Source organism: Myotis nattereri (genome assembly GCF_964212035.1).
Source record: "Myotis nattereri genome assembly, chromosome: 8".
Classification (NCBI taxonomy): Eukaryota; Metazoa; Chordata; class Mammalia; order Chiroptera; family Vespertilionidae; genus Myotis; species Myotis nattereri.
The window spans coordinates 5660040-5685572 of NC_138083.1; the positions used below are offsets into that span (position 1 = coordinate 5660040).

Here is a 25533-nt window from a genome sequence, read left to right on the forward strand (position 1 = left end):
ATCCACAGCCCTCAGTGGCTCCCACCTCCCTCCAAACCGGCCCTCACTCCACTTGCTCTTTGGTGTGGTGGTCCAGCTCCCTGAGCTCCCTCCCCTCCTCTGCCCCAGCCACCGCCCATTCCCGCCCATCACTCCCCCTTGTCTCCTAAAGAAGTCGGGATCACTTTTACCTCTGGCTGTGCCACTTTGGGAAAATTGCTTCATCTTTCGAGCCTCAACTAGGTTACTTATTTGAAGATGGGGTAATAAGAATACATTCCTGAAGTTTGATAATATCTACCCCCAATATGGAAGTATTTACCCTTTAGCACAGCAATTTCACTAGGGATCTATTCTACAGATAGACCCACACACATGCGAATTGGCAATTGTGAGGTTATTCTTCATATTCTTTGTCATAACAAAATATTGAAAGCCATCCAATTGCCATCAATGGGCCAAATTGCATACGCCACGCCATACTCATCTCCCAGATCTATTAGGCCAAAAAAAAAAAAAAAAAAAAAGCGTGGGTTTAAGATGTAATAAAAAATCAGTAGTGGGTCTTCGCCCCCAATTCCTGGCACAGAGAACCTAAAACCTTCAGAATTGATTATCTTTTGTATGCTAATGAGATGACTGAGTCTGGGGCCCCTATACATCAATCACTAGTTGTTTAATCAATGATGTTTGTAATGAAATCTTGATAAAAACCCCTAATGGAGCTTGGGAATTTCTAAATTGGTGAGTAAATTAATGTGCTGAGCAGGAGGTGGGCTTGGAGAGGGAATGGAAGGTCTGGCCCTTTGTTGCCTCCTCCCCCAGTAACCTGCTCTCTTCTTCTCTACCACTTGGCTGTCCCTGAGTTGTAGCCTTGATAACAAAGCTAAAATCAGAAACAGAGAACTTTCCTGAGGTCTGTGAGTCATTCCAGCGAGTTAGCCAACCTGATCGGGGGCAAGGGTTGGGGGAACTGATACATTTGCAGCCAGCCGGGCCCATGTGCTGGCGTCGGCAGAGGGCAGTCCTGTGGGACGGAGCCCTTCACTGGTGACCTGAGGCTCACCAGGTGGAGTGTCAAAACTGAACTGAGTTGTTGGCCACCTGCCTGGTGTCAGAGAATGGGTGTAGAAAATGGCATATATTTGTTGTTCAGGAAACAAAATACACTCTTGGTGTACTAGTAAAAAGCGGCACCAGAAAACAGTCATGCAGTGCTGTATGCAAGCTTCTGCATGAGAAGCAGAGAGAAGCAGGACTGCATGTTGGTATGTCCCTGTGTTTTCACGATGAGACAGTGGGAGGATAGACCAGGAAGCCATAACTATGGTGACCTAGAGCAGGGTGGGCAGAGGCAGGGAGGGGCAGGACTTCCCTCTGTCTAACTTTCTTGTAGCTCTCATCTTGAATCAGGTAAGAGTGCCACCTCCATCCTCTTTCTGGGCTGTACACACCCAACGGCAGGATAACCAAAGGGGACATTTGTCACGAGGGTCACAGGGAGGGAGAAGTGGAGACGACGAGGTGAGTTTCCCCAAGAAGATGAGCAAAGCAGGAGCCCTGAGAAGGGTCTGGTGCTCCTACAGAGGTGCAAGCCCTGCCAACACGCGGGGCCAGACTCGGCCCTGCTGGCCCTTGACAATCATGTATATCACTAGGAACTGGCATTAAGTAGCTTCACTTTGGCAGAGACGGGGGAAGAAACGGGGAAGGGGAGGAAGGAGAAGGGAAAGAGGAAGGAACAGAGTGGAGGCGGCAATTTCATGTTCATTAAACACCTCCTCTGTCCCACGGGATGCATCCTCTCCTACATGAAGTTTTAATGCCTCTGCCTCTCCCATTTATCCCCCCACCTCTTGTCACTCGCTCAGTGCTGCATTGTTCTGGAAGGATGAATGAGGCGTGCCTTGCACAGGGCGCTGCCTTCATTCATTCGGGTCCCTGACAGTTCCTGGTTTTCTCAATTTCCCTGCACTGAAAACCACTCAGATCCCAACAATTCTGAGTGCTCCTGCCAGCAAAGAATAAAGGAATTGCATATTCAGTGACTGCAGGACCCGTGGGTTTATAATGGTCTGAATAACAGGTAACTTGATCTCTCTGAAGCGTTGAGATACTTAAGAGTCATATAAAAGAATTTTGGGATTTAGAGAATACCTGTCTTCCGGGGTAAAAAGTAATTATCCTGACAATTTTGATAAATCAAATTCTATTACTTTGAGGAACATTCTAAGTTCAAAGATGTGCTTCCATGCAAAACTTTTAGTAACAATAGGAGCTGGTGACTAGTTAGAGGCAAACTTGCAGAGTGGAAAGCTGTGTCCTGTGCCTTCAGGGTTTCAAGACGTTTGCTGCATCCCATCGTCTTTTTCCATTTGACTCCGGGATGGAGCTGTGGGGTAGGCAAGACGGGCTTACCCCCTCCTTTTATAAGTGATGACATTGAGGCTCAGTTGAAGGCCTGTCCCCATTGGGGATTTGGTGGCAAAGCCAGTTCTCTAGACTCAACAGCCCTTTCTGCCGGGGCTCACAGGGTGCAACATGGGAAGGTGAGGGCCTCATGCTCTGCGGGCCCATGTTTGGTTCAGTGCTGTGCTGTCACTATCTTGAAATCCGCAGTACTTTTGAGCCAGGAGCCCTGTGTTTGCTTTCTGCACAGAGCCCTGCAAATCCTGTTGCCGGTCCTGCTCACAGCTCCATGGACTCCCCTCTGGCCTCCACCTAGAACCCAGCAAGGCCAGCACGTCTGGAACCAGATTCCTGGAACTTCCCAGCTCCCTCCCTAGTGTCGGGGTCTGCAGGGTCTGTCGGCTCCAGGTCCCAGGCCTTCCGTAAACATGGCAGCCCTGACCAGTTTGGCTCAGTGGATAAAGCATCAGCCTGTGGACTGAAGGGTCCCAGGTTCGATTCCGGTCAAGGACATGTACCTTGGTTGCGGGCACATCCCCAGTAGGGGGTGTGCAGGAGGCAGCTGATCGATGTTTCTCTCTCATCGATGTTTCTGACTCTATCCCTCTCCCTTCCACTCTGTAAAAAAAAATCAAAAAAAAAAATCAATAATATATATTTAAAAAAACAAAACAAAACAAAACAAAAAACATGGCAGCTTCTCGTGCAGCTTCGCCTCCTGCAGAATAAATTAGCGCCTGTCTCCATCAGTTCATCAAAGTCAAAATCCTCTAAAATGAGTTCAATTAAATCAAGAGGCTCTTGGGTTTTCTCAGATTCAACGTGATGAAACCCACTCAGAATACTGGGTTCCTCTCTGCTCTTTAGCTGGGGCTCTCTGTCCAATTCCCTGCCTCTGATGGTCTCTGGTTCTTGACTGAAAAGAAAGGAAAAAGAGAAAGAGGGAGAGAGGGAGGAAGAGGAGGGGAGGGACAGGCTAAAATGAAGAAAACCCCCTCCTTCCTGACACTCCCAACTTCCAGAGATGTCTTCTAAGTCTCGAAGGCTTAAGAACATTGCAATTGGTAGAGAAGATCAAATAAAACGTGGTCAATCCTGGCTACTAATTATCAAGAACTGTGAGCAGCAGAGCACAACAAGATGCCCCTGAGAGCTGGAGAGGCCAGTCTTGGGCTGCTGGCCGTGCTGTTCGCTCTGGGGCCTGTCCTGGACCTGCTGGCCCTCACGGTCCCAGGACAGAAAGCCCCACATCCTATGAGATGAACGGTGGTGCCGAGGGAGCAGCCAGCTCTCTCCCCACGCTGTCTCCTCCCGACCACCTTGAAAGCTTTATTTCCCTCGGATGGCCCCCAAATCCTTCTCCAGCCTTAGTATGCAAGCAGCCCCTAGCTCGTCTGGCTCCAAATGTGATTTTAGATGGAGTCTACTTCCTGGACGCTAACAGCCTCCGTCCTCCCCGAGGTCCAGGGAACGCTGATGCATACCCAGCATATAACACCAGTGAGAAAAACCCACAAATCTGAGGAAACATCGAGACGTTTTTATTATGCATTCGGCAGTATTTCGTGAGTTTAGCACAATGCATGGAATTCTCGCCCAGATAGTCTTGCCACTGAGCAAAACAGTGAGTTGCATTTTAAAAATGTAATTCAAACTCCAAGGAACATGAGCTTGGGTTCAGAACACAATGTAAAATCTCTCTATGTAGAGCAGCTTCCTTTGAACAGCCACATAAAGCACTCGGAGGAGAGAAGAGCTGCACAATAAATAATTGCTTCTCTACACCATCCAGGAGCCTGCCAGCGAGCCGTCCCTCCGTTTCCGGGGGCTGGACATTCACCTCCACACCTGTCAGAACTCAGGGCACTCAGAGAGAATTAACATCTGGTCAAGGCCAACAACGCTCTGGCATTCATCCCCCTAAACTCCCCCGGGTCGGGACCTCAACACACACCCCAGTGCCAGTCCTCATGCCTGCTGTGGAGGGGAGGCAGGTGGCCTGGCCCCCAGAGGGTCTCACACCCAATCACATGCTCAGACGCAGTCACCTCAGCCTGGCTGGGACCGCGCAGATGAACAAGATGGGGAGCCTTCGGGCGGGCGTCACAATTCCCAGTTGTTCCCAATCATACAGATAAATAGAAATTTACATAATTTACAAATAGTTTGTGTTCGGGTCTTATTTTGAAGCCATTTCCTGAAGACCCACATTTATTCATGAAAGCAAATATGGGATTCACCTAATGGCCTTGACCCTGGGCGGCTTTCCAGCAGCTTCCTGCAGACAAGTTCATGGCGCACTGCTCCTCCCCAGGCCACCCCTCCCAGCTAACCAGTCTCTCCTTGTCACAAACATCAAAGCTTCTTTTTTCTTTTCCTTCTTCGTTTCCTTCTTCTTCTTCAAGCACAGCTGGACCTGTCTGTCTAAGTCTTATAAGCCTCCAACTCCTCGAGTCCTGTGCAGCTAGCACTGAATCTACAGCAGCCCCTCCTGGTGCCAGCACACAGCTCCGCCCTGCACATCCTGCGCTACGTTAGGATCCAAGTGTGTGGCAGCAGCTGTGAGATGGACATGTGTTTACCTGCAAAGGGTTATCTTGGAGTTACTGACTCGCCAAGAGGAGTCAAGTCGAAATGTGCCAGGACTCTCCAAACCCTCTCCAGCAGGAAGGCCACGGAGGGTGCCGGCCCAGGGCACATCTGGGATCACTGTCCCCAGAGGGAAACTGGGCTGTTTGGATGGGGATTCTTGGGGAAGGATGTACTGTTTAGGTGAGGACCCTCTGGGTGGGTTTTCTCCCCCAGGCAGGACTCATTCTTTGTCCTCAAAGAGGCAGAAATGTGAACCGTGTCGGGGCAGGAACACGGGCCGGGCAGGCCTCCTGGGGGGCTCCAGCGGCAGCAGGCGGAGGCGGGGCCCACGCTGGGCAAGCCTGTGATGGTGGAAGTCTAAAGACGGCTCTGTCTGTCTGTCCTTGACTTCAACCTACCTTGGAGAAAGGGGGCAAAAGCAAGAGGAAGAGTGTTACGGAAGGTCTCTTTCCTGGCTGAAAAAAGGCAACTTCTCCACACCCCATGTCTCACTGTTTCCCCATTTTGAACCGATCCTCCTCGCCAGTGCTTCTCGGCAATTTCAGTGCCGGCCACACGCGGAGGAAGGTGTGACTTTCACACCAGCAGGCACTGCCGCCGGCAGCTCTCCCAGCCTAGTTCCATCTCTGATTAGCACAAGCTCAGGACAGCGCAGCCTCCCCTCTGACAATGTGACTCTGGGGATTACTAACTCAAGTCTTACAAGAAAGTAGGGGCCCTGGTTTATGAGGAAAGACTTTTTCTGCCCCAGTGGAGCTTCTTCCAGGAGCTTTCCAGATCCCGGTGGATACCTGTGCCACCAAAGCAGCAAAGGCAAGGCCATGCTTTTCCTGTGCAGGGTCCTCTGTGTCCTTGGACACACCCCACATTCCTACCCCAGGACCTTTGCACTTATTGCTTCCTGCCTGATATTCCCTCCCTCGCTCATCCCTCTGGTTCACCCCCTCTTTTCCTTCAGGTCTTTGTGCCAATACCCTTGTCCACTCAACCCCAAATTGCAACCTTCCCTAACACTTCCTCTCCCCGTCCTGGTCCCCCGGTCTCCTGCACGCATCTCACCCAGTAGTTTATATATTTCTTTGCCGTCTGCTTCCCTCACTATTTAAGCTCCATGAAGGCAGACTCTTTGCCTTGTTCCCTGCTGTGCCCCAGCATCAAGAACAGTGCCCAGTGCCCGGGGTGTCGCAGGTGCTCAACAATTCTTTGCTGAGCAAATGCATGAGGGGATGTATAAATGATGCAATGGATGGATGGCTTTAATCACATCCCTCCCTTGCCAAGAGGAGTTTGGGTTTGGAGCGAGGAAGAGAAGAGAAGTAAGAATAAAGAGGCAAAACAGGACCAGCTGGGGCCTGACTCATGCTCCCCAGGGACCTCTCTCTGCTGCCTCGGCCCCCCTCCTCGCTCTCCACTTTTATTATGAATGCTGACAGATCCCTCTCTGGGCCACGAGGAGCGATCTGCCACCAATTTGGAAAGCCTCCTGGATACCGAGCATGGTTTAATCTCCCCTTGATCAGTCCCTGTAGGAACCAAGCCACCTCCAGGCTGTTCCCAGGAACATGAATTACCACCCATTGCAGCCGTGTGGGCGGGTCATCCGACAGATTGACACATACATCCAGTTTGGCTGCAGGAAACCCTGAGGATCTCAGATGAAAAAGACAAGCGGGTACAGAATATAATAAAAGGAACTTGGGGAGCCACGGACTTCACCTCTATCCTGCGGCAGTAGCTGAAAAGTAAGAAAGGTTTTGTTTTGCCCAGCCGGCATGGCTCGGTGGCTGAGCATTGACCTATGAACCAGGAGGTTATGGTTCGATTCCCCATCAGGGCACATGCCCGGGTTGCAGGCTCCATCCCCTCTGTGGGGTGTGCAGGAGGCAGCTGATCAATGATTTTCTCTCATCATTGATGTTTCTATCTCTCTCCTCCCTTCCTCTCTAAAAGCAATATGTATATATATATTTTAAGAAGAAATGTTTTGTTTGTGTTTTTCTATAAGACCTTGGGTTGTGCAGGCCCGGGGAGAGGGGCAAGGGCTCCGAGAGGCAGTGGTCGGCTTGCTTGCTGGGTCCAATGAGCTCCAGGGCTGGACATCACTGTGTTGATGCCACAAGGGATGCCAGGGGTCAGCTCTTAAGGTGCAGGGCAGGCTGGTCAGGGGCAGGGCAAGGAGTGGCTGTCCACAGCCCTGGCCTGCTCTGTCCCCAGAGATGACTTACCAAAGGCACCCCTGCCTGCCTGATATGGGGCACCCCATGTGCAGTGAGGTTCCCACTGGCCATCTCGCAGGCCAGATGCCAACCTCCCCGACGTGCCCTCGATGGTGCAATGCCTGGGAAGGCTGCGTCACCTCCTCGGATGCGGGCCTCTGTCCACCCCGCCGGCCAGCACTGCCTCTCCTTGGTCCAGTTCTTCGGCCCCTGAGTGCCTGTGGAGAGAGAGCTGGCTTAATGAAGCCACCTGAGTTTCCTGTGGCTGATTTTTCAGTGTCAAGTTATAGCTTCCTCTTCCCAGCAGGCGTACCGCAGTCAGGGCACAGCCACCCCCTCACACCAGCCAGGTGCCCCGGCCTCACCCGCCCCAGGACCACTGACACCTGGGAATGATTCAAGTAGACGGGGCGCCGTACCTGCCGACAGCCAGGGTTCCGGTGCAGAAGCGCTCACAGGCGGGGTCGTGGCTCGCCGCACAAGCACAGCGCAGCGTCCACTTGGAGGGCTGTGGGCTCCGCGGAAAGGGCGCTGTGGACCTCCTGCTGCGGGAGTGTCCTCGGTAGCTGGACAGTCCATAGGGCACCGTCTGTCTGCAAAGCACAGAGCAGTGCCCTGGTCATGGCAGGACGAACAAGCGTGCGGCATGGCCATGTCCCAGGACCTGGGTCCACACCCTGCCCCTGCACTTGGGGTTTGAGGTTGCTTCTGCAGTGGACTGTCCACCCCTTATTACCGCTCAACCCCCAGAAAGTGTGCTGGGGCCCCGAAATGGAGAGGTGAGGAGGGCCTGGGGGAGCTAGAGGAGGACATCCCCACATCCTCCCGCAGCCAGGCTGGGGGGCGGGAAGTGGGGGGGGGGGCAGCAGATGCCTCTTGTGGGCACCTGGCCCCTGCGGTCTTTCCTAGTCACGGTTTTCGCTGGGTAGTTCCAGTTTCCTTCCTGCACCCAAACCGCAACACAGACCTTCCCACTGACCCACATGCCGGGCCCAACGATTCCAAAGTGACGCTTTCCTAACCTGCAGCCCGAGGCCAGCCTGGCACCACCCGCCTGTCCTGGAATTTCTTTATTTACTTACTTATTCATTCATTTATTTATTTAATCCTCACTGGAAGATACTTTTCCATTGATTTTTAGAGAGAATGGAAGAGAGAGGAAGAGACAGAGAGAAATATCGATATGAAAGAAACACATCGATTGGTTGGCTCCTGCATGAGTCCAGGCCTGGGAGGAGCCTGCAACCGAGGTACATGCCCTTGACTGGAGTCAAACCCAGGACCCTTCGGTCCACAGGCTGACACTCCATCCACCGAGCCAAACCGGCCAGGGCTGCCCAGGAGTTACTTCAGCGCCCACGCCAGCCTTGCAGCCGGCACTGACCGGACAACAACTATGCGAACATGGCCGCAGAGACGCATCCTGGCCTTGAACGTCACTGCCTCAGAGAGACCGACTTCAGAGGACCCTTCGTGCCTGTGAGGGCGGCGATGCTAGGACCCGCCTTGGGAGCAGGCCTGAGAAGAAAAAGCCTGGGACCGGTTACCAGTTTCGTTTATGGTTGGAGCTGGGAGGAGGTACCCGCCGTTCAGAACAATAAGGGTTAGACCATTGTCACGCTCGAGCGCATCCACACTGCCCTGTGCAGCGCAGGCAGGGCCAGGCAGCGCCGCGGGGACGCTCAGAGCAGATGCCAGCTCATTAGGACCATTGAACGAGATTTGGAGGATAAATTGCCAACAAGTAGAGGAAACTTATGTGGCCCAAAGTCGCTTTTCCAATCCGTCTCAGTTTTCCTGCCAGTCCCCAGCGCGACCCCCCAGAGCCTCACCAATCATCCACCTCAAAGGGGCGTCTGACGTCCTCGCCCCACTGTCAGAGTCAAATCAAACTGAATTGACTTTAATTTGAAACACATGCCATGGAGCCTTGTTGGGATGGTGATGCCAAGTGGGGGGTGCCCCATCTCGACCTGACACCTGGACCCCACTGCCTCCCCGTGGGGCAAGGCCATGCATTATCTGTCGCCCGTGGCAGCTCTCCCTCCGACCGAGGCCGGCCCAGTGCGGACAGCCTGAGCCACCGGCTGGAGAAAGCAGGCGGGGTCCAGTCCTGTTCTGAGCGTCACCTTTGTAAGAAAAACACAGTATTTTTCTTCAGGAATGGGAAATGGGGGTGGTGGTGGGGGAGGCAAACAGTGCAGACACTGTGGTGAGGCAGGACTTGGTGCGAGGAGCCTTTTCCCAGTCATGGGGCCACATTAAATCTCCCGGTGCTGACATTCAGCCCAGTCGCCCTTCCTTGGTGAGAGTCACACACAGGAACAGCAAAGCTCCTGCCTTCCCATCGACAGCGAGACCTCCTTCTGGCACTGCCCTCAGCCGGCCATGCCTTTCCGTGTGTGGAGCTCCATAACCTCAGTGAAAACGCTGTAGGGTTTCAGGCAAGAAGCAGGCAATGTGGCCTTCGTTAAGAGAGAGACGCTAGGCCAGTGGTTCTCAACCTTGGCGGCACATTAGAATCACCTGGGAATCTTTTTAAAATCCTGATTTCTGGGCCTCATCCTCCGGAAATTCTGTTTCTTTGTTACTAATGTCATGGCCTCACCCCATAACAAAGAAACAGAATTTCCGGAGGATGGGGCCCAGAAATCAGGATTTTAAAAAGATTCCCAGGTGATTCTAATGTGCCGCCAAGGCTGAGAACCACTGCGCTAGGCACTCTTCCAGCCACCAAGGGCGAAGAGCTGGTATGCAAAGGGTTAGGGCAGGACTCTGTCCTTTCCCACAGGGAGAGGCGGGACCTGCTCCCAGCCCAGGTGTTTGATGTGTGCGCTCTGCTGGCCGACCCGGGACCCATCCCTAATGGGAGTTCCAGTTCCATGGCGCCCGCCTCCCACAGCTACGAAATGGACTGGTTGTAAATCAATCTGATAAGCTCTAAGTAAGACTGTTCTATCCTTGTACCCGAACAGAGATAGTTTCAAATGCCTTGCAAGGTCAGGTTTGAATTTAGAGCTCCAAGGGCCCTTGGAGCTTGTGTCGAAAGCCGGCAGACTAAGGAGATTCAGCACCTTCTCTTCATGCTGCTCCATCCCACGCCCAGGGAGGCTCACCCACCCCCACAGGACGCACCCCAATCTTCCGCTGCCCCTTGGCCACTCTGTAGGCCTCGGGCTATGTACCTGGGGCCCTGATCTGTCCCTGGGTGTCGGACCCTGGAAGTGGACATGGGGATATTTGGGTAGGAGAAGCCAGGACCCTGCATATGGAACATGGTCTAGAAGGGACAGCATGTCCCTTTAGTCCCATAGACTCATTGCAGTGGGGTTGCAGACATGGCCAGAGGAGGGGCAGAGGCAGCCCTTGAGCCCATAGGGACCAGGGTGGGTCATGCTTGACCAGCTCACAAGTAGGAGGCAGGTCTTGCCTTCGTATCTTCCATCAACTTAGCACCAGGTTGGACAAACGGAGGCCCCTGGTTGAGCAGCTGGTAACTAATTGTGAGATAATCTAGTCCAACAACTCAAGATTCTTTCCAACCTAAAATGTCCAATAACCACAAAATTCCATTACAAAGAACTCCAACCAACATTAGCCAAGCATTATATATATATGGAGAGAGAGACCCAGTATCATTCTAAGTGTTTTTGACATACAGAAAGGCATATGCATGTCTGTGCCTTCAGGAGTTCACAGGTCACTGGAGTATGGAAAGCAGGTAAGGTAACATTATATGCCAGTACATACAGGTATGCGCAAGGTACACAGAGCACAGAGAAAGGTTATCTGTTAACTCAATCATCATGTTGTAAAACACTTACATGATGGTCACTCCACCCTGTCGACAGTTTCCTGATCTACAAAAGGGTTGTAGGACAGATTGGCTGAGACATGTCACTGCATGGGAAATACGTGCCAGGAGTTACCAGTAAGGTAATGTTAGCTACTCTTGTTGCTTATTTGACCCAGGAATTCAAGTCAGTTGTATCAGGCAGAAATATCCCCTCTACCAAGCCTGCATTTGAGGTGTGTGACTAAGCAATAAAGCGGGGTTAGGGCAATAGAGAACTGGAGAGCCACTTGGCACTGCAATGCCGTTCTTAGCCACCTTTCCTTTCGGCTGGTCCATCATCCACATGGCCTGTCTAACAAGCACTTGTATTTCGGTTGTCTGGCTGCTCTTTGGCATTTGCTGCTTTTTGAATGGTGAATTGGAAAGACGTAATGGTGGAACCATGAAAATGCAGTTAAAACGGCTGAGACCTTTGACTAGCATACTCTCTGCCCAATTGTCCTAGCCGATAGGGTTTGGAGCACGCAGTCCTTAATCGAGGTGGGCAGCTCTTCAATCTGCGAGTTCTTCGGTTGTAACTCAGAGCTCCATACTAAAGACAAGCAGGTGAGATGAACCCAGATGCTCTCAGACAAAACAAGACAGCCCTCCAGCACGTGCAGATGCACTGTCTCCTGCGGTGTCTTTACGTGATAAATTGCCCCCCAACATCGTCAGAACATTCATTATTCGCTCGGTGATGGTGATGTCGGAGTCTTATTTATCACTGTGCTCCTTCTTCACCACCTTTCCCCAAATGTCACATATAAACGCTATTAAATATTAACCTTCGAAATCTCCCATATTCATTCTTTATCTGCAGCATCATACTGAAAACAATTTCTTCCTCTCTGCAAGAAGTTTTTAAATAAGGGAAGCTGACTTTATTTTTTTAAGATTCTGTTTTTAAATTCAGTGCTGCCTTTTCATAAATGAATTAATGCTCTCCATCCTTCTGATCAGAATTTTAAAGGAAAGGTACCGATATTCACAGAGGCAACAAAGCTTCACTAGCCAAATTCCAAAGTCTCAGGAAAGTTATCAAATTGTCACTCTCTCAAAAACCCACTTTCAGCCTCATATTGAATGGCATTCAACAAGCAACTGCCAAGTGGTGTCTGATAAGCAGGCCCTGGACTAGACTCTGGGTGAATATCTTAGAACAAGACAGACAAGTGGCCTTGTACACACAAAGTCTTTTGTTTGTTTGTTTTGTTATCTTCACCTGAGGATGTTTCTTTTCTATTGGTTTTTAGAGAGAGTGGAAGGGAAGGAGGGACGGAGGGAGGGAGGGAGGGGAGAGAAAGAGAGAGAGAGAGAGGTGAGAAAGACACATGGATTGGTTGCCTCCCGCATGCACCCCAACCTGGGCTGGTATCAAACATGAAACCCAGGTATGTGCCCTTGACTGGGACTTCAACCTGTGACCCTTTGGTCCTTGGGCCAATGCTCTAACCACTGAACAACTGGGCAGGGCCACACAGTCTTAAATTAGTACAGAGGTCAGCAAATTGGCATTTTATGGGCTTCATTCAATTGGCAGAGGGGTTCTTTAATCTGAAAATTTCACATGAACATCTAGCTTCTCTTCATTAACTTGAAGTTATGCTAACACCAACCCCCCTCTCCAACATGTGGCAGTCATCTGGAACTCTATCACTCCATTCTGCCCCAGTCCCCACCACTCCCAGTAGCTTTACACTCGTCCTTCTTTGCTCACTTTTGTGTCTGGCCCTCATGCACATCTGAGTTTTCAATCCCTGGTCTAGTGGGATGTCCCGTAAAGCAAAGCCAGACAGGTCATATGACACAGTGACAAAATTAGCACTTGATGCTATTTGTAAAAATAGAGTTGTTTTCGATTTTAAAAACTCCAAGTTCTCCTCAACATATAGGACATCTTTACACCACAAGCAGAATGTCAAGGTGACCGGCACCTCCTTCAGTCACTTTTCCTCCTGAAAAGGGGAAGTAAAGGCTGTATTTCCTTTGGGTCCAGGGGACATATTGCCCAGAAGGCATGGCACTGATGGCCAGTGGTCCTGTGGGCCTGCGTCCTGGTGGCTGAGAGGCAGGCAGTCAGGAGGCAGCCACAGCTGTTGGGCACCAGCGGTCATTACCACCTCTCACCAATCCCCAGAGTAAGCGCTTCAGACTCCAGTGCACTTTCTAACTACACCTGGATTTCAGATTTTATTAAATTCCTTCCTTGGCAGGCACCTGCTCTTTGAGCTTAGCAATATCTTCCTGGGCAAGGAGGTGTGGATTGCCTTCGTTTGCTATCATTTAACCTTACCCAGAAAGAGCAGCTGGCTAAGATTTTGTTCTAAAGTAAGACAAGACGGTCAAGGGCATGCACCTTGGTTGCGGGCACATCCCCAGTAGGGGGTATGCAGGAGGCAGCTGATCAATGTTTCTCTCTCATCAATGTTTCTAACTCTCTATCCCTCTCCCTTCCTCTCTGTAAAAAATCAATAAAATATTTAAAAAAATAAAGACAAGATAGAGTCACTATCGGAAGTGGCTGAACAGTCAGCAGCCTATAGAAGCATCCATTCGCTCCAACCAGCACCTAGTGGGCTTGGTTGCACCGAGACAGGACAACACAAGCTCTGAGATAGGAGTCCCCTCTCAAAGGACTTAAAAGCCCAGGATTCTCTAGAGCCTGGGGCCAACTTTGGTTGTTTTTGTCTCCGGAAATTCAATCTCTTCTCTTTGTCCTCAGGAATTACCCCTCCATCCTTGCATGAGGTCTTGGTGAGACTGTCAATCATTGTGCCTAACCTTCCCCTGGCTGAAGACTCATCAGGTGACCCATGTAGGGCAATTGGACCCTCTCTCTCCCAAGACGAGTGAGTAGAGAGCAACTCAAGATCAGAAAGTACTCAGTGCTGTTTAGTTGCATCCTTGGACCCCGAGTCCTGTCCTAGTACCTCTCCCTTCTGAGCCTGGGGCTGCTTCTCCAACTGTCTGTGTGTAACATGTGTCTTTCCTACAACTTCTTTTAAGCTGTGTTAGCTGGACCAGGTTTCTGTTGCTTGTGACCAGTGACCTCTAGCTGACCTGGAACTCACTTTCTTCAGATGGATGCAACCAGAATCTCTTGGGTTTCATAGCAAAACCCAGGCTCTCCCCAGGTGCCAGGGACAAGAGAGATTTCCTTCATTGCAACAAAACACACACACAAAGTGGTTCAGTATCAGAACAAAGCTCAGCACCCTCAGCTGGCTGGAGTCCTTCCTTCCCAGGTGTGCCCACTGTGCAATGTTTGGTTTGGATCAGGCTGCCTTTTATGCAGGTGGAAGCAAGCATACTACCCCAGCCCCCAACACTTGGTTGACCGTCGAAGTCCTATCCTCCAGCAAATGTATTTGTTGTCCACTCACCAAAGGCTGTGAACGTCTGCTGGGGCTAGGCCTCATGCCAGACAGCCCTTCGGCACCCTTCCAGCCACCGGGAAAGGAAAGCAGGCCGGCACATACGGCTCTGCGGTGACCTCGCTTCACAAACAGAAAACACACATGCACACTCTCTGGTTCTAAAGAACATAATCCAAACTTTCTGCCCACAGACACTATAGCGTGAACTGGCCATTTGTAGCTTTACTTGCACTGCAGAAAAGTCTAGCATTTTTAGGTTGGAAGACCTCAAGGCAGACTACTCATCCAACCCCCACTCAGCCCTTGAAAAAGCCGAAAATATCAGAAAATATCAAAAGAGTGAGCAATGTGCTGTGAGTTAGTGGTTACCTTTTTAAAGGGTCCCCCCTCCCCCCCACCCCCCCACCCCCCCACCCCCCCACCCCCCCCACCCCCCCACCCCCCCACCCCCCCGCCATAAAAAAACAAAAAACTTTTGGGTTTATGCTGGACTTAACTGTTTGGGAATTTTACCAGAATCATATCCATGTTCAAAGAGAACTGGGCACTGACCCCCACCAACGGACCCAGAACAGGGGTCATTTCTGCACCTGTCCCGCAGGGGTGGCTTCCTTCTTGTCCCCAGGATGGACACAGCTGGACCCTGTCCACCCAGAATCACGCACAGTTTCTACCTTGTTCACCTCTGCATCCAGGACAGCTGGTAGAGGGAGGAAGGGAAAGGGAAGGAAGAAAGGAAGGGAGAAAGGAAGGTAGGGGATGGAGGGAGAGGGATGGAGGGAGGGAAAGGGAAGGAAAGAAAGAAGGAAGAAAGGAAGGGAGGGAGAGAGAGGGAGGGAGGTAGAGGGAGGGAAAGGGAGGAAAGGAAGGAAGGAAGGAAGGAAGGAAGGAAGGAAGGAAGGAAGGAAAGAAGGAAGGAAGGAAGGGAGGGAGGGAGGGAGGGAGGGAGGGAGGGAGGGAGGAAGGGAGGAAGGAAGGAAGGAAGGAAGTCTGAATTACCCATGACTTCTAGGCCACGCCCAATCTCTCAAGTTATCGAGTTCTTGGCTCATTTATTGGTGTCCCACTATTGCTGCCCTCACCTGGCCCATCTTGGAGGGTTTTCCTGGAGAGAACACAGTCTTTAGATTAAGCGAAACAGAGGAGCGGTGTCTTGCTGACACCCCTCAGGCCACACCAGTGCCTGGAACAAACAGGTTGCACAGACAAGGGAGGCATCAGAGGCGAAACCAGAGGCTTCACCCGGCTTGCAGACCCAGGTTCCTGGTCCGAATGGAAGACCAGCTCCCTGAGGGTCCCTGGGCTAGCAGCTTCCGACGGGCTGGAGGGATGAAAGGGCTGGATCCCTGGAAAGGTCGTCCAGCTCCAAACTCTCAAAGGCCCTCACTGTCACTTAAACATCCTCCAGCACAGCGCCACCACAGAGCAGGCCCTGCCATAGCCGCGTGTGGGGTTCAGTCCCCGTCGAGATAAGAGCTCCCCGGGGTCCCCACAGCTGTATTGAGAAAGCTTCCAGGTCCTGTTACCGTATAACTGAGCTGAAAATAACCCCAAAGCCAGACTGTGTCATCCGTGGCTCACCGGGACACAGACACGGTCTTCCCTGAATGCGGTGCCCACGAACGGAGGGACGTTTAATGGAAGCACAGAGGTCAAAGGAAAACCCTCCTGAGGTTGCTGTGCAGTGTGGGACTTTGAAGTGCTACAGCTCATAAAAAAATTTAAAGCCACAAACTGCTCTGATACCTGGGGAAATGACAATGTCTACAGAACCCTCCAGATTAGCTGGGCTCCCTCCCGCTGGTACAACCCAAATGTGTCCCCCCTGAGGCAGGCTGGAGTTTCACCCCAGGCCCAGTGACCCTGAGGAATTCCAGGTCCAGTGTATAATCACGTCTGTCTGGCACAGCCTCATTATAACTTTATGCAAAGCTGCAGACAGATGGGGCCCGAAATAGTTCCCAGCCGTGGACACAGAAAGGGTAAAAGAAGGAGCAGGTATTGTTTGTAAGACGGGGATGTTTGTAGAGGGGTTTTTCAATAATGCAGAAGCCAGCACACATCCCTCTCAATAACGCACAGGAAGCATGAGATTCTGAAGATAAAAGTCCTAGACACACTTGCAACCAAGGGCCACGCAGACACTCCCTGTCCTCTCAGTGGAGGAGCTCTTGGCTGGTGTCATGTCCTTTTGGCAGCTGAGAGCCATTGGCCATCTCTCCAACGAAGACTTGAGTCCCTGACGAGATACACGCTTTACCTCCTAACAAGAACCAGGACGGGGATTAGAGTGGGGCGGGTAAGGGAAGCCGGGAAAGCGAAGATCCTGCCGCTATTAAAAATGTTGATATTTTATCAATCGTGAAATTTCTGCACTAATTTTGATTTTTTTTTCTAATCAATACAGTAACTTTTATTTCTTTGCTGCTGACTTCTTGGCATCTTCTTAGTTTGCTCCTAAGAGAGAGTCCCTCGCCTCACCCTGTTCTTGACCCCGCAAAAAACCCATGGAAAGCAGAGCTATAAAACTCCAGAAAAGGCGCCCGCCTGCTTGCTGACTTGCTGCCCAGGCCGTGGGCGAAACTGTCCACTGTGGGCCATTCGTGGCATTGCCGAGAAAGGCCACGGCGCCCCCACGCACCGGCCTCCGCACCTTCCTCCTGAAAGGAATGTTCTGCTTTTGAAATGACTGGCCAGGGCCCAGGCCCAGCCGCCCTGCTCTCAGCTGCTGTTCATTAAAGCCGCTGCTGCGTTGGCCCTGAGGCCATACAAGCCCAGAGGTCTGTGCCTCTGGGCCTCCCACGGCCAAGTTCTCCAAGACTTCTCCTGCTTGTCCATTCCTGGGGGAGTTCACAGATGAGCAGGAGCTGGAAGCACCCAGGAACTGCCTGGGCAAGCAGCTCATCCATATTACAGCCACTATCTGGATTTCTTTTCTAAAATAAAATTGGTTCCTATGCAAAAATAGTGAGACAGTGTGTGTGCCTGCGAGTGTGTATGTGTGCCTCATCTTAAAGAATTCTATTTGCATACGAAGCATGACATAGAAGGAGAGCGGGTCATTGCCTCCTTTGGAACAGCCTCCTGTGCTCGGAATCGGAGCGGTGGTTCCTGGGCACCTGGAGGAGGAAGGGGCTGCTCCAGGCGGCCGGGACGCGCTGAGGTGCTCATATCCAGTTCAGGACCCAGAGCCAGAGAGATAAACCCACAGAGATACCCGTGCGGCCGCGGGGCCTACTTGAGGAAAGCAGTTTGCCTCCCTGCGTCCTTTGTTTTAAATTCCTGCAGGAATAAACCACACCAGAGATGTCACAGCCTTTCATCTGCCTTCAGATTTAAGGCCAAGTTCCGAGCTGCAACGTCCCTTTCATCTAGCAGAAATCCAAATTGCCCTCTGGGGTCACACAGGGTCACGACCTTTTTGTACCAAGTTTTCTGAGTGCAAATGAAACAGCTCCAGCCTCGAGCCACTCTTTCTCATCGAGGAGGGATCAGCTACCTTTCAACTAGGCCTGGCTTCGCACCTGCACGGCCCCTCCTCTCCTGAGACACCTCTGGGGCAGAAGAGGGGGCTTTCAGGCCGAGTGACCCCAGCAGAAAGGTCATGGTATGAGCAGACCTCCGTAGCAAACTCTGAAATGTAGCCCCAAGGCCCTCACATTTTAAAGACAGGTTTTGCCGTGAAATGTTCTAAGAGATATACTACTCGAACTCAAAATCAGGATCTAAATACGTACTAGATTTCCAAGGAGGAGACAGAAATGGAGGAATCAGAGGGGAAAACTCATCAAATAAAACCACCATCAGTCAGGCCCTGAGTTCAAGATCATTCTCAGCCTGACTGACATCATCTTCTCTTATACATCTTTATATATTTATCATTTTCCACAAACAGATGCCCATAGTATTTCCTGGGACCTCTTCCTGGTGACCCACACTTCAGAGCCTGGGCAGGGTTGGGTGTCACTGAAAATGAGGGCCCCAGGGCCCCATGAGGTCCCCCAGTCTGCGTATCACAAGGCTTTACATTTGCTCTGCTGGAGTCACCAGCTATGAGCATAGAATGCAGACAGACCCCTGACCAAGATCTCAATGAGAGGCCTTTACCGAAAGGGCTCTCAATGGATCATTCAAATTTGCCTGCAATGCCAGACCCCAGTCACTGCCCGCCCCCCATTAGCAGGGGGAACCCAGGCCAGTGGCTTCAGAGAACACCAGGTCCCCTTCCACAAACACTCCAGTGTGTCCCCAGGTGAGCAGGAAGCAACAGAAAACAAGGAAGGAGGGACACACAGGGTGGGGCCTGATCTCAGTGAGCCCGGAATAACCTTTGGCCACCAGCATCCCTATCAAGCTGCTTATCAGCTACGGCAGCCTGGCACACCTTTCCCAGGGTCTGTATGCAAATCGGATGCTAACAGGCCTCCCACCGAGCCCTCTAGGAGGCTGGGCAAGACCATGGTTGGATGGTCCAAGGAGGCCAACCTCAGAGGTACTTGAGAAAGAACTTTCTACTCACTGGCGTCCTCCAACCAGAGTGGGATTCGGCAGGCAGGCCACAGAGGTGTACAGTTACTTTACGGTCCTATCTTCCAGGTGTCGGTGCTCACTACATTCCAGACACAGTCTGAGCATGTCCCAGGGACTGTCTCATGCCACCCTCACAGCCGTCCTCACGCACCTTTCCTCGTAGGCAGCACAGTCAACGTCGGCGCTGCCCCCATCACCATCTGCATTGCCATGATTATCATCACAGCCAGAAACACTGTCCCTCTGCCTCCACACCTGCATCTCCATCAGCAATATCCTGTCCTGGTTCACGGTGGGGTGACTGCTACTGGGTCCCTGAAATCGCACAGTGGGTGCACGGCTGACCTCATGCCAGCAGGAGGCTGGGGCTCCAGGTGCTTCCATTCCGCCGGGATGGCCTACAATTTGGAAGGTCCCTTCTTGGAAACATGCTGACACACTTTTCTGTGACAACACAGGGGGCAAAGGTGAATCTGTTGAATTGTTAGTTATTATGATTATTCTTTCTTTGGGAAGAATAAAAAACCCCAAACGAAGGTCATTCCTGTTGGGCTGAGTCAGCATGACGCACTTTGGAGCAGCTGAGGTGGCCACGCTGTTCACTACCCTAGAGCCGGACTGGTGTCTGCACCTTCCAGGGGCTGCAGCGAGAGGGGGCACCCCCCGGCCATGTGTGAGTCAGAGCTCCCGGGGCTGGGTCTCCCCTGCGGGTCTGTGCATCCCACGTTGTCCAGCACAGTCATGACTTCTAACACCCTGCTCTGCTCTTTTTTTAAAATTCATTCCTACTCACCAGCCCATGTGGCTCAGAGCTTTGAAAACCACAGTCACTGTGATAGCATCGCGGTGCTCCCCTCACTGTGTCCTAGGCGGGATTAACAGATGGCAGGTCCCCTCCATCCTGGGGAACAAAGTGGGGAGGAACATAGTGGGATCTGCTGGGTGTCCTGAAGCTCCATCAGCCATTTGATGGGCTAGCGCCACTCTCCAGCTGGATGAGTGGCCAAGGAAAGTCATGAAAAGCAGGCTGTCTCAGCTGCCTCCAACAGGGACAAGAAGGGCAGATGCCCAGGACAACTTGGGTTCCTCTTTGGGGGCCACGGACCTTCTGGGGGATATGATGGAAGCTATGCACACCATCACTGGGAAAATCCCCACTCCCACACCGGTCCGCAGGGGCGCGTGGGCCTGTGGGGAACATCCACGCCCCTGGAACAAGAAGCCTTATTTGTGGGAGAAAGCCTTGCACACCAGCAGCTCGGCGACAGCAAAGCCAGGGAAGCACCCACAGGCCTGGGCCGCAGCTCTCCTGCAGGCCGCAGCTCTCCTGCGGGCCACGTGCTGGCAGAGAGGGCTGACCAGCTCAGTCCGGAGAGCTAGGTGTGTGGGAAAGCATGGGAGAACCAGAGAGCCTCGGATCTTACGCCCAGAAGATAGTCAGGGAATAACGGGTCCCTCGGTCCTGAACCGGACGTCAACTCTCCACACGAGATGCAGAGCAGATCTCAGCACAAACCCCAGCATCCTCGTGCTGGGTAAGGCTTTGAGGTCCTTAACTGTGGCGTGGGCGACTACACTCACAGCAAGCCTGCAGCCTGCAGGCACCCTTCCCGAATAAAGGAGGCGGCCGAGTCCATCTCTGCTGCCGACTGGACGAGCAGTAGGAGGAAAGACACCCAAAGCTCAGAATCACCCCAAGTTCCAGACTCTTATTAAGCATGAGGATCAAGACGTTCTGGGTTCCCAGAGCAGCCAGCAGCTGGCACAGGGAGGAAATCACACGCTGGAGGAGCTCTGAGCGCCCGGAGGGTCTGACAGAGAGGGGGGGTGACAGCTGAGAGAGACGTGGGGCTGTGCCGCAGAGGCCTGGAGAGGACCTCGCTGTGCCACTGCTGCGCCTTCAATGTGACTGACGAACTTTTCCGATGCTTTCATTTCTCCAAAACCCACGTCCCCTGTCCCCACAGCCCGTTTTCTCACATTGCAACTCGTCAGATGATAGGCAGGGGCGGGAGCGTCCGGACCATGGGCCCTTGAAATCATTTGGTCTGGCCCTGCCAAGGCATAGGGGTGAGCTCATTAAATGTGTGGCCGCATACAGCAGGCTAATGTTGAAGTTGATAATTTTGTATGGCCCTCGAATGATAGTTATAAATATCCAAATGACCCTTGGCAGGAAAAAGGTCCCCACCCCTGGTTTAAAGATAACAAATGGACCAGTCTACATATCAAGGAATGGTTTGGGGAAGGAGGGAAGAAAGCAAGGAAAGAATAAAGGAGAGAGGGAGGAAGGGAGGAAAGGAGGAAAAGAGAAAGACCATCTGGAAAAATCTTCCTTATAAAAATAATTTTGCTTGTCTAACTTCAAACTGCTCAAGTCTGGCTATTGTCATTTTTGTTTCCCTAGTAGTTCACCGGACTCCCAAACACCGTATTTAATCCCTCTCCTCGTGTTTAAAATGGCCAGGGTCAGGGAGGGAGGAAGATGTAAATCACACAGCGAGGGAAAGTTAGCACGCTGGCTGTCCGGGGAAAGTCAAAGACCCAGGCTTTGCCTGGCATGCAAGCCACTGGAAATTAGGGGGCAGGGTTCCCACAGGGCAGGGGGCTGCCTCGCCTCCGGTGCATGTCAGGGATCAGTGATGGCTGGGGGCTCGGGAACGGGCAGAGAACCAAGGTGGTCTCCCAATTCTCTCCTCTTCCCTCCTGCTCCCCTCTGCCCCAGCCCCCTGCCCCTAACTCCTGGGCTTCCTTCTTTCTCCTTCTAGATGAATCCACAGCTTGGGAGACTTGCCAAGGCAAGACTCAGCCCCACAGCTGACCGCCCTGAGTGCTGGGTTCTGAGACGCTCATTTAGCCAGATCGCAATGCCAGGAGGATCAGAAGCGTGACAAGTGTCAGGGCGATGGGGCTCTAAGAAAAGGTGACCCTGACCACTCTCAGGGGCAGAAGGCAATCGCTGGCAGCCTGGGCTGGGAGCCCCTCAAAGGGAAGCCAGTAGGGCGGCCGCCATCCTCTCTGCTGCTGACTGGCTGTGTGTAGGAGCACACACAGCCCGGCAAGCCCGTTCCGCACCAGGAAGGGCTATGTGATTTGCAGGGCCTAGGATGAAATGCAAGTGCGGACCCTCTGGTTCAGAAATAATTAAGAAGTTCAAGACGAAACAACAGAGCATCAAACCGCGGATGGATCCTTCCGCGCCCGGGAGCCTGTGCCTGAGTCCAGGTTGCTGGGTGAGCTGCCCCGCCTGCCATTCTGGCATAATGGGGTGGGCTTTCTGCATCTATCCCAGATGTGGTGAGAGGTCTCACTGAAAAGTCACCTGGTTTGAAAGACATCCGATCCCTGGGCTTACCCTGCTCTGCACTTCCTTCTCCAGGAGTCCATGGAACAAGGTGGCAAGCAAGCCCATCAAAGGGGTCACCCGGATGCTCAGAGGTGAATTGACTTGGGGATGGAGGAAACCATGAGAGGCATGAATCAATGTGGCTCCCAATACAGTGAAAGCCTTGCCTTTCCGCCCAGGTTTCGCGTTCACAGCAGCCAGTGGAGAAGAATGCCCAGCAGGGAGCCGGGAGTCCCGGGAGATCCCAAGACCACGCAGGGTATGAACGCACCAGATTTAAGGGACCAGGAGGGCAAGGCCCAGCCCTCTCGCTGCAGGACGGAGCTCCAGCTCTTGCTGGGTCTCCTGCCAGCCCAGTCCCATCTGTAGGTCAGGGTGTGACCCGCATCCCCTGGGAGGGCTAGCCCAGGAGAAACAGGTCCTCTGCCCCAGGGAGTGAGCGGGGAAGCCAGCAGCCCCGCCCAGCAGAGCACTGCCATGGCCTGGGCGAGGGTCAGCTTTAGGGAGGGCAGACCAGGACCGAGAATCCTTAGGGCCTGTCTGCAGCAGGGGGTGCAGGGGCCATAGGAGCCAGCACAGGGAGGGTCCCTCCGCCTCCGCCCCTAAGAGGAAAGGAGCCTGGGGAATCTCACCCTGACCTGCCAACCCTGCAAGCCCCCATCCACCCCTCAGCCCCCTACTCCCCACCCACCCACCCCCAGTTCCCTGTTCCCTGACCACAGGCTGCTCTCAAGGAATTTGAAACTCCTTGGAGCCTGGCAGGGTCAGCAGCAGGGATGGCCCTGCAGCCCCTGGGGCAGGAGATACTTTTGGGGCTTCCTCTGCCTCAGCGGGCTTCTCAGGTATCTAATCCCTCTGGCTGGCTCCTTTCACCGGGAGGGGGGCTCCCCTTCCACTGGAGCAGAAACTCTGGGGTTGGGTTTCTCCCAGTCCAGGCCCTCCCAGGGGATGCGGGTCACACTCTGACCTACAGATGGGACCAGGGTGGCAGGAGACCCAGCAAGAGCTGGACTCTGGGCCAGGGCAGGCTCTGGGCTGATGGGGCTGGGGTGGGACCAGGTCCTCTGGGATGTGAAGCTGTAGCTTGGCACAGGAGCCCCTCCCCCCAGGCACATCGCCCCCCCGCAGGCACATCGCCACCCCCAGGGCTCACTCACTCAGGGGTATTGATCCAGATGATGTCCAGGTGGCAATAGTAGACGCACTCCTTGTCCTTGTAGGTGAAACACGTGCAGCGTCTGGCTCGGCGGCGTGCAGGGCTCCCCTTGGCCACCTGCTCCCCAAACCAACCTGGTCCCTGCTCCTGCCCAGGGCTCCGGGGACTTGAACCCTGCGCTGCAGTCCTGGCCACGGTCTCAATGTCCCCCTCCAATCTGGCTGCAGGCTGGGCGCCAGGCACCAATCCTGCAAGAGGCAGATTGAGGGGCCCCTGAGCTCCTGAGTGTGCATGCCCCCGCCCCCACCTCCGCTTCCAAAATACTGGCAGAGGAAGACCCCAAACTTTCTGCAAGGTTTGCAAGCTAGTTGCACTTTCCAGAAAGTCTCCAAGCAATACCAAATGTTCTGAAAAGTTTGCAAAGCTATGTGCCCAGTTTCCGAAAGTTCTCAAACTATGTGTGTACTCCAGCTTGCAAGCTATTTTCACTTTCTGCAAAGTCTGCAAGCTATTTGCACCCGCTGGAAACTTGCAAGCATTTTGCACGCTTTCTCAAAACTTTGCAATCATTTTGCAGTTTCTGAAGGGTTTGCAAACTTTTTGAAAAGTTTCCAATTTAATGAAAAACTGACCGAGGCGGCTCAGGCCACAGGTCTCTAGTCTGTGCATGGGCTACATGCAACCTCCAGAGCCCCTGAGGTAGTCCGTGCTCCCGCTTCGGCCCCCAACCTTCCCCCAGGAGCTTCCAGGGACGGCGAGCCCAGGCAAAAGGCTGCTCCCCGCAATGCACCCTTCCCCGCGCCCCCCAAGCCCAGCGTCCTTTTGTGTGCGCTGGCGCCAGAAGAGGCGCCCCGCCCCGCCCCGCTTTTACCTGCAGCGGAGGTCACTGTGAGCCCGAAGAGTAGCCACAGCCCCAGCTCCATGAACCCCGATCAGGCGCGGGAGCACCGGGCCTGGAGGACGCACTCCTGTGGCCCCAGAAGGGCTCTCGGGCCTCACCCTCCAGCTGTGGGGTTTGCGGAGGGCCTCTCACTTGCTGGGTCCCCGCTCCCGCCAGGAGTTGGCTGCAGCGGTCACAAACTTCAGAGCACGCTGCCCATCCCTGCGCACGGCGGCGGCTGTGGGCTCAGGCTTTTCTGGCTCCCGCACCACCCCCTCGCCTCCCCGCCCCCCAGAGGGCTGGAGCTGCGCGCGGGGCCTTTGAACCCGGCGCTCCGGGGGTCTCCTAGCGCTGAGGAAGCGCTCTGAGCACAGCAGCCCCGCAGCGCACCCAGCACGGCAAGGGGTGGGGGCGGCGCGCAGGCGGGTGCGGTGGGGTGGGGGCCGTACAGCTGCTGGGAGGCCACGCGAACACACACACACACACACTCACACACAGACACACAGACAGGGCACACACTTGCATTCACACTGCCTCTGCTTGCTGCTCTGCTGCCCCAGGACCTGCAGCTCCCACCCCCAGAGGACCAGGCAAGAGAAAAGGTTGCTGCAGAAAGGCTGCTGCCTTCCACCTCAGGCTAAGGGAAAGCGACATGTCTCACTGTTCACCTGAGGACACCTTACCGTCCTTGCACAAGGCCTGCCTGCCAGGGCCCTGGCCGTACTTTACACTCATGACTCAGGGCACTGGCTTGTCTCCCTGCCTCTCCCAGGTGCTCAGAGCCAGTGGGTGTGGGCACTGGCTGAGAGCAAAGTCAACCAGGCAGGGTTAGCGGTCCTGGAGTGGCCTGGACTTGCTTATGGACCCTGCACAGATGGGTGGCTTCAGAGAGAGGCAAGTCCCCTCCTTCAGAGTCCACGTGCTGGCGGCTCTCGGCTCTCCCAGCCCACCTGGGACCTGTCTTGGGCATGGAGCATGCCCAGAACAGGAGGGCTGGTCTATTTTGTTCTTTACCAAGGCCATTTGTGCTGAGAACTGTCCATGGGCACATAGGAAGTAGTCACGAAAGATTTGTGGGTGAATGGATGGATGAATGAATGCTTCCCATGGATTAGGCCCTGGATGCTGACTCCTGAGGACACCAAGAAGCCCTTATCGTCCCTCCTTAGCAGCGTTCCCTGACCAGAGGGAAGGACCATAAGGAGGGGCA

The 25533-nt window shown here is 53.3% G+C and overlaps 1 protein-coding gene across 1 annotated transcript; it reads right to left on the reverse strand.

The window, feature by feature from the left end:
- Window positions 1–3907: 3907 nt before the first annotated feature.
- On the reverse strand, window positions 3908–24989 carry EDN3 (endothelin 3). The gene is made up of 5 exons (XM_081097733.1): window positions 24315–24989; window positions 23445–23691; window positions 7616–7789; window positions 7337–7414; window positions 3908–5374 (listed from the first exon to the last, which is right to left on the reverse strand). The coding sequence occupies exons 1-5, from the start codon at window positions 24364–24366 to the stop codon at window positions 5338–5340; spliced, it is 588 nt and encodes a 195-aa protein (XP_080953859.1). The 5' UTR covers window positions 24367–24989; the 3' UTR covers window positions 3908–5337.
- Window positions 24990–25533: the final 544 nt, after the last annotated feature.